Here is a 9,600-nt window from a genome sequence, read left to right as displayed (position 1 = left end):
GAGGAGGAGTATAGCATCAAGATTGGAAGGAGACTCATGAACAACCTACAATACGCAGATGATACAACTTTACTTGCTGAAACTGAAGAAAACCTGAAGCACTTGCTGCAGAAGGTCAAAGACTGTTGTCTTCAATATGGATTAAAGATCAATATCAAGGAGACAAAGATTCTCACCTCTGGGCCAATAGGCAGCACCATAATAGATGGAAAAGAGATTGAGATTGTTACCTTGCTTGGATCCACAATCAACACTCTTAATGCCAGCAGTCAAAAAATCAAAAGAATGAATTGCATTGGGAAAATCTGCTGTCATGGACCTCTGCAGAGTCCTGGAGAGCAACGATATCAGTCCAGATACAAAGGTTCTCATAATCCAGGTCATGTTCTTTTCAATTATTTGTTATACTACAAAGAGTTAGACAATGACTAAGGATGACAGGAGAATAGATGCCCTAGAGTTGTGGTGCTGGAGAGGAAGGAGTCTTGAACATACCTTGGACTGCCAACAAAACAAATAGGCCTGTATCGAAGAGGGTGAAACCAAGTTTCTCCTTGGAGACTAGGATTTTGAAGCTCTGCCTCACATACTTTGGGCACAAGGCCAAGAGAGATTGGTCCTTAGCGAAGGACATTATGCTCAGAAGGATGGATGCACAGCACAGAGAGAGAGAGACCCCAGATGAGATGTATTGATACAGTAACTGGGGCAATGAGAATTGGTGTGTCAGAATAAGTGAGACTGTCTCAAGACAGGGCAGGGTTCAGAGCTGCTGTACATAGAATTGCTATATATCAAAGGCAACTCAATCGCACATAACAACAATAAAATACTACAACAGTTTTGGAAGCAGGAGTGGCTTCCACTTCCTAAATAACATGCATCTTTATACTCTATGAACTTTGCTAAATATCAATAGTTGTAATGGGGCTTCAGGCCTTTTGTTCATAGGGTCACTATGAGTCGTGCTCAACTCAAAGGCAATCAACAACAACAACATCATGGGGGGGAAGAGAAAAAGATTTAGCATTAATTAGGAAATTAGCAATGCTAATTTAGCATCTTATATAAGCTACACAAATTGACACTAGCTAAACAAACCATAAAAAAACCTTGGAAATCATAATTGCGTTATTGAGACAATAAAGATGAATTATAATTAAGAGATCCATGACTTGATCAGAGGCAAAGTTATGAATTTGGAATAATAAATGAGAATATTATAAATCACTTTTAGTAATATACAGTTATTTTCTTTATATAAAGCTTTGAAATTTTTTCTTATCTCTTACCTTTCTCTGAACCCATTGTCCTAAAGAAATTCTAAGACAATTTATTGGACTCTGCGCTCTTTAATGTTCAGCCTTTATTTAGAGATTTGGCCCCTGGATACGTCTATGTCTAGTTTTCTCTTTGAAGGCTCAAGTAGAAGTTGACATATCAGCTTTCTATTTCTCCATCTGCTCAATGACAACCTCATCTATTTAGCTTGCTTAGATTCTAGATGGGCAAGCCTAGAGAAAAAATATCAAAAGCCACTTTTAAACTACCCAGGTTTACTTGGATGAGGCTAGTCTGACAAAGTTGTGAAATCAGGGTTTAATGTCAAACTCAATTTATGTTTAAGAGAAAGGAACTTGCATTTTAATTCTTATTAACAATTACATCTTGTTATAAATGGAATTTTGTTCTCCAAAAATATAAGTTGTAAGTGTTGTTACTTCTTATGAATTAAAGTAGGACAATGAATAAGGATGACAAAAGGCCTGAAGGCTTTGAATTGTGGTGTCAGAGAAGGGAGCTGATTATCCAATAAACTGCTAGAAGAACAAAGAAAACAAAACTTTGTCTTGGAGAAAGTACAGCTAGCAAGGATAATAAACCTTTGCCTCACATACTTTGGACATTTTGTCAGAAGGGGCCAGTCCTTGGAAAAGGATATCATACTGGGAGATGTAGACATCATACTGGGAAATGTAGGCTTGTTAGTGAAAGAGAAAAAAACCTTCAACAAGATGGATAGACATAGTGACTGTAACAATGGGCTGGAGCATTTCAGAGATTGTGAGGATGGTGCAGGATAGGGCAAAAGTCAGATATATTGTGCATGGGGTGGCTATGAATCATAGTGGATTAGATGGTACATATCAGGGAATGTAATCCCACTTGAGAACACGGTGCTCTACGGTCTGTTAATGAGATCATGGAAGTAAAGATCTATCTTAAACCAATTACATATTTGACTAAGCATAGATTCACAGTAGCACAAAAGGCAGACAACAGAGGACATGAAGCAAGATCACTGAGAAACTGAGGGACAGATACAAGGACCTTTCCTTAGGCGCACTGAGAAAGAAAAGCTTTCTTGAGCCAGTGCCCAGGATTGGAACTGCTGGCCTCTCTAAAGAGAGAAAATAAATTTCTATTTGTTAAAGCTGTCTATTTGTGATATAACTGTCCGAGGGAGGAAAACATTGTTCAGATGCTCCTTCAGGGAACTTACAGGCATGTGCTGCTGGGTATGTCATTGTGTATGGATTTTACCTAATATTTTTCCTAAATCTTTGGTACTTCTATTTGATATTTTGCATTTTTTATTGAAAAATATTGTTAGTTGTTTATTTTACTCTATTTTTTATGCTTTCTACCCAACTGAAATAATGAATAAGAAAATTATTTCAACTCTTTTACACCAAAACCTAAAGGTAAAACCTAAGTTTTCCAAAATTTACTAATTCACTGCTGAGAATAATTTGTCATCCTTTTTTTAAATCTATGGGAGAAATATATATCAGTCTGCCTTTATCTAGGGTTGTAATTTAGAAATCTAATAAGGCAGGTTTATTCCGTCTTCCAAGGTCAGTATGCATTAGGATCAACTCCACAGAAGTAGGGTATTGACTGAATCTAGAATTTTTTTCAAATATTCTTTTTGGAAAAACAAATTCTACTTAAAAATAAATAATATGAAATATGTTGCATATTATACATAGCTCATAAAGATATATAATACTAATTAGTGTATTAAATGCTCCAAGATTTTAAAATATCTCTGTTTGTCATTGGTCACGACTGTTCCCAAGAGTGGTACCTACTTAGATTATATTGAATAAATATTCTAAAGAAAGCACTGAGGAAAATACTAGAAACTTATTAAACAATATTATTCTGGTCATAACACTTGTGGAAATTACCTCCATTTATCTAGTCTACGTTACAAGTAAAAGATGAAAACTTAAGGCTTTTCATTTGGGTCTTTAATGAAGTTATGTTCCTACTTAATCTATAAAAGCTAAAAATAGCCAAGATTTTACTTTATCATAAAATATAGAAGTAAAAATATATTACATATATCTGAGAAACACCGTTTTGGAACTTGAAAGAAGTACTATGTAAATCAAAGGAAATTGAAACTAGATAAAAAGAGTCCCTTTCTTCTTGACATGCTTTTCTTTGGCTTGATTTATATCTGCTTTCTATTTTTAGACAACACTTTGAAATAATATCCTTGTTTTCATGACCACAATTGTGCCTTTATGTTCATCAATATTTATAAATTTAGATTAACTAGAAAATAGTGTGCCTTTATTTTTAATCAGTACATTATTAATAGTCTTCTATCATTACGAATATCCCTTTCCTGAGCTTATATAGGTTTTCCTTAATGCTAAAAAAGATAAAGAATCTTTAATAATAACATACCCAGAAAAGTATATTTAAAGACTCTACTTTAAATGCAAATAATGTATTTCCCTAGCTCTTTACAATATATTCATAGAACTTGCTTTAAAAGGAATAAGCCTACACTTTTTCACCAGGTGACAGTAATAGCTCAAAATATGGAGCATCAGATATCAGACGTACTGTTGAATTCCTTTCCTCTACTAAACATTTTCTTAGTAAGTATTAATTCTTTGAACAAAGGCATAGAATGGCTTAAATTAATCTACTTTATTTTAAAGCCATCTAAATTAACTTATAAATCTGTGAAAACAGATAATTGTTGGAAATTTAACATCTTATAACTTGTAAAAAGTTATGGGAAAGTTTTCTTTTCAAAAGACATTAGCCAATATAGGAATATATAATAAATAATTAGATTATTTTATACAAGGAAATAGAAACAACTTGAATGATTATCATACTTTGCTGATTGTACATGTTTTCCATAGAATTTGAAGCAAATAAATAAAAGAAGGTTAACATTTTTAGACAGTAAAAAGCAATTTTAAAATATATTCTTAATTGCTACAAGTGCTAGCTTATTAACATTGAATTTCATGGGCTAGTGTTGGTTTACAAATAACTATATTATTAATTCAGATAAACCAGAAGTACAGTTTACTTACACAGTAAAATGACGAATATCATATTGGGTAACTGGAGTCTGTTCACCTGAAAGAATGGGAGCTTTACTCACTCCCACCACCTTCCTGGCAGTATCTGTCCAGAATGGAACTTCAGCCTCTGGTCTGGCTTCCTAAAAACATTACTGATTCAAGTCAGCTTTCTATGTCACCACTTCCTCTCTAATCCTTTTTGAGCTGTGAACTTTCCTAATTTTATCCAAATTCAATTACTATCTTCTGTGTGCGCTGATGTCGGATATTATATTTCCAAGAAAGGCCAGAAGCAAAATACTGAGGGAAATGATATATACTCTGAACATTTAGTGTTGTTTTCAGACCAGCATACTCAGCTGTGTAGAAACTTCCCAAACACAACTGCATGTCTACCTAGAATCTGGAATTTATGGTGTTTCTACATTATGAATTAGTCCCATTAGGGAACTCATGTCATTCAAAGCAATGGGAAAATAGAAATTCAAGTTCGTCTAGATTTGACATGATGCTTCTTACCTTTCCAAACAAGTCCAATTACATATATATGGCACAAACTCCAGTATGCTTATAAATTAAGTCACTCTGTTTAGACTTCCTTAACCACTCCAAACACAATTGAGGTGTTAAAAGAAAAAAGAGATGACTTCATTCACTGATAAGAGACATTCTTTGTCCCATTGAGAAAGCAATCATCCACTTCTGTGTTCATCACCTGACAGCTCTTCCTCTTCACCCCAATGAAGGATGTAATTTACCTCAGAAAACAAACATGCTTTGTTTTGATTCTGTTCTTCCTTTCAAAAGTACGTGTCACATAATCTGCTTCTACATGTTATGATAGTTCTATTTTTAAATCATCCTAGTACCTTTCCGTAATTAATGCTGGAGAATATAAATTGCTGATTTAGCAAGAAATTAAGATAAAATAGGTGTCGATATTCAACAAACTAGATATGGGAAAGAGGAGTTATGTGTTTATAGCTACAACATAAGGTTTTTATTTATTCAATTAGTATAATTTTTTATATAAAATGTTTATTTTATACTAGTCCACTTACAAAGTTTATAGACATTGTTTTTCACATTGGATCATTCTCATTTTTCTTAACCTTAACTCACTCATCCTAATTATTGTACATTTTTCATGTTTGTGGTAGGTACAAGAGAAGCATTATTACAGTTTGCTTTATGAATGCATAATTTTACTTTAAGAATGCATAATGGAAAAATAATAGATTCTAAATTCTAACAGACTAACATTCTCATCCTGGTTTTCTTTAGAGATATAGAGAAATGATTTAACGTATAAAAATCTTACTCATGCTTCTATAAAATGAGTGTATTATTACCATAGATTCTATAAATATTATGTGCATTTATAGAGCTTATTACAGAGATTGACAAATGGAAATTATGCTGCCAATAGTGATTGGTTAACAAAGTAATTATATAGCATCATAAAACTAGTCAGTTATTTACTTTTAAAAGCATTGAATCATTCTTTGCTTTTAGTTGTATCATTAGTCTGTCTATTGTGGGTGCCTTTTCAGAATAAAAGTTTAAATACTTGAAAGGAAAACAATTATACTGAAAAAATATTTCCAAAATATTTAAGAGAACAGATTTACTAAGTAATATACATATGTTCTTTATTGAAGGATTATATATTAAGATGAAAAAACACTTACGTGCTTATTTATTAAAGAATTATAAATTTTTACCAAAGTACATTGAATGATATTAGCAATTCAGTGTGAAGAAGACAATAAATTCTAATTTTAATCTTTCCTTCAGAAATGTCAATTTGAAAGAAAAAGTCCATTTGTTTCTATTATGAAATTTGCATATCTTTTATCAAATCCTTAGAATTGTCTTGACTTTTCACCTATCAAGCCTTATGATTTCCTTAGTTTAACAATAATATCTTTGCCATCTCTTAAATACACATAATTAAAGAAGTTATGAAGATATAAAGGTTACACTGACTTTGAAAGATCAAGTCATGTGTATATATGCACATATAGTCTTTTTTTTTATTTTATGCTTCATTTTAATAGAAATTAAATTAGTCACTTAATATACATAATATGGTGTTTGTTTTCCAATCTAGTAGCTTTTCAACATTCACTTTTCCGTCTCAAGGGAAATGTAATTTAGCATCAAGTTGTGGTTTGAGTGAGCAGATCAGCGTCAACCACATTTAATACAAGACAGAAGGGATTGGAGTTAATCTGAAGCTAACAACATGGAATATAGTCTTTAAAAGCATTTTTTAAATAATGAAATTCTTTTTAGAACAAAACTGGAATCAAGCTGAACCTTGTGCCATAGGGGGCCAAATGCCATAATGGCTGCCTCTGGTGGGCAATATTTGGTGGAGCTACCAATTTAAGATAAGTCTAGAAGCAGGAGTGGCATCCACCTCCTAAAGCACATGCCTCTGGAAACTCTGTGAACCTGGAAAAATGACAATAGTTATAGAAAGGCTTTGGACCTTTGATTCATAGGGTTGCTATGAGTCATGCTTGACTTGATGACAACCAGGAACAACAAACAACATGTTGGATAATGTTTGATGGAGCTCTCAAATTAAAACAAGCTTGGAAGCAGGAGTGGCATCCACTTCCAAAGCAGCTTGCCTCCCGAAACTCTATGAACTTGGAGAAACTCTTTAAGTTATATGTGTTCAAGACTTTTGTTCATAGGGTCGTTCTGAGTTGATGACACATAGCAAGAATAACAACAACAATGACTGAAGAAGCAATGGTAGTGAAGAAGCAGTTAAGTATTTGATGTTAACCAATAGGATGATGATCTGAATCCACCTAACACCTCTACCTGGAGAAAACCAAGAATTCTTTTTCTATAAAGATTACAGCCAGGAAAACATTACGAAGCTGTTCTGCTTTGTTTTATGGGGTCATTATATACTTAAGTTGACTCAGTAACACTTAACAACAAAAATGAGTGAACTGAGATGATCTTACTTTTTTTTTTGATGGAAAGTAATTTTAGGGCAGAATAAACTTTAAAAAAATAATAAGAACATGGTTGCAATCACACTCTCTCCTAACATGAAAACAAAGAGTGAGTGAAAATGATGAACATGACATGTTTAGCTTGGCATAGCCCACAATAGTTTATGTTTTGATAGAGAATTTAATTTCTAGGTGATAATAAGGTGTAAGTTGTGGCCATTTAGAGTGGTTCAGTGAAGAAATATAGAAATCAGAGTTATGTGCTTCAAGGAGACCAAGAAAGTGGGACCAAATCAGTGTGTGCATCATTCACATGAGCTTGAAAGAATCCAAAGTATTTATTTTACAGCATCACATTGTTCACATAATGATAACAATAGAGAAAAGTCAATGATGACAAAGTCTCTCAGAGGGACCGGATTTCAAATTCATGAATGACAAAGCAGTCATCTGGGCATAGAATTGGTGAGCAAGGGCCAAGCTGGATCAGCATCATACTTTGAGGATAGCTATTGTTTTTAGGTGTTCTTTCTATTACCACCTTCATGTAGAGCACAATGTTGTCAGTCCTGTGTCATCCTGACAATCATTGCACTGTTTGAATTCTTTGTTGTAGTCATTGTGTTAATACATATTATTGAGTGTAGTTTTTTTGGTTTGGTCTGTTTTGTTTTTGCTGGACCTCTATTTTACCAAGCATCATGTCCTAGGACTTGCTCTCTCCTTACAACATATCCAAAGTAAGTGATCTGAAATCTTGCCAACCCCAATTTTAAGGAGCAATTTTACTGTACATCTTCTCACACAGATTTGTGCATTGTTTTTTCAATCCTTGCTAAGTTCTTTGTGCTTTGCTAACTTTCCAGTTCAGAAGACTAATTTTTTCCAGTCTTCCTTTCTCATAGTTCAATATTTATATTCATATGAGTGTATTGAAAAACTGTGGCTTGAATTATATGAACTTTTATCATTAAAATGGCATTTAAAAAAGATATTTTACAGCAGATTTTTCCCATTGTAACATGTTATTTGATTTCTTGACTGTTGCTTCAATGAATATTGATAGCGAGCCCAAATAAATGGAATCTTTATATTTTCTTTCTTTATTATGATGTTGTTTATTGTTTTGGGTGTGAAAATTTCTACTTTATGCTGAAATACAATGTGTACCCTTCACTTTCAGCAAGCAAAGGTGTGTCATTTGCATATAATAGGTGGTTAATGAATCTTTCTTTGGTCATAATGCCCCATTGTTATTCATATAGTCCAAGTTGTCAGATTATTTTTTTAACAAACAGATTAATAAATGTAGTATAAGGATACACCCCCTTTTCTAGTTTTAAAATCTTGTAATATATCCCTGTTATGAATGCTGGACTTTTAGTGTACACATGTATTATCATGTACCATTGAGTCAGAACAGCATTTTCAGAGGCAATAAATTGCACGGAAGATTGTCCATCCTTTTCCGTGGTTGGTGGATTCAAACCATGTGCCTGTGGGATTGTACAGCTTCTTGCCACAGTTGTTTGTTATTTTGTTGCGTACTGTTAAGTCAGAGCTGACCCATAGATGACCCTCCAGCTCCCTGGGGTTTTCAGAGGCAGTTATTTGTACAGAAGGAGGCCATCGAAACTACCTAGGTCCAACCTACTGCAATTGAGCTTTGTAGAACCTCAATTATTTCCTTTGTTGTACAGAATTTGTTATGAGTCACACATATAATGTTATGGGCTACAAATAATTTTACACAGTCAATAAAACACTGGCAAGCATTTTTTCTACTATTTTCTTCCTCCAGGCCACATTCATCTGATATCAGCAACCATATCCCTTATTATTGGTGGTGAGAAAATGAAAATTGGTCTTGTCAAGGAAAGTTTAATCCTGTTAAAAGAAAGCATATGGTGATATAGTCAGAGACTATGTGGAGGTTTTTTAACAGGGGAAAAAGAGTTCAGAAAGCCACAGTGGGGAAAATTGGAATGAAATGGAGCAAAAAAAGTTGAATATGATGAAAAATCCTATATAATTACTTATAAATTAGTTCAAAAGGTAATCATCAAGTGTTTCTACATCCTAAGAACTTTTCTTGGAGTGATCATGGACAGAAAACAAGATAGAAAAAAAAAAAAGAAAACAAGATAGAGTTGTTAAGGGTATTTTGGGGGGTTATTATAGTATTCCATATGAATTCTATATTCTATATATAGTATTCTATGAAGAAGATAGGCATATAAAAAAACCCTCTTATATTTGTCTAAAATTTCTAGTTTATT

At 33.3% G+C, this 9,600-nt stretch overlaps 1 protein-coding gene across 1 annotated transcript in view; it reads right to left on the bottom strand.

Moving 5' to 3' along the window:
- Window positions 1-1,308, bottom strand: part of GFRAL (GDNF family receptor alpha like) — a 105,946-nt gene extending 104,638 nt beyond the window's left edge. The window contains exon 1 of the mRNA XM_006893156.1: window positions 1,293-1,308. Coding sequence (XP_006893218.1) covers window positions 1,293-1,308 — 16 coding nt within the window. The remainder of the gene's footprint in view (window positions 1-1,292) is intronic.
- Between the last annotated feature and the right edge of the window lie 8,292 nt (window positions 1,309-9,600).

This window comes from Elephantulus edwardii, unplaced genomic scaffold (genome assembly GCF_000299155.1).
Source record: "Elephantulus edwardii isolate Elephantulus edwardi_28Jun2011 unplaced genomic scaffold, EleEdw1.0 scaffold00124, whole genome shotgun sequence".
Lineage (NCBI taxonomy): Eukaryota > Metazoa > Chordata > Mammalia > Macroscelidea > Macroscelididae > Elephantulus > Elephantulus edwardii.
Note: the sequence above shows the minus strand (reverse complement) of the source record. Positions and strands in the feature narration are given on the sequence as shown.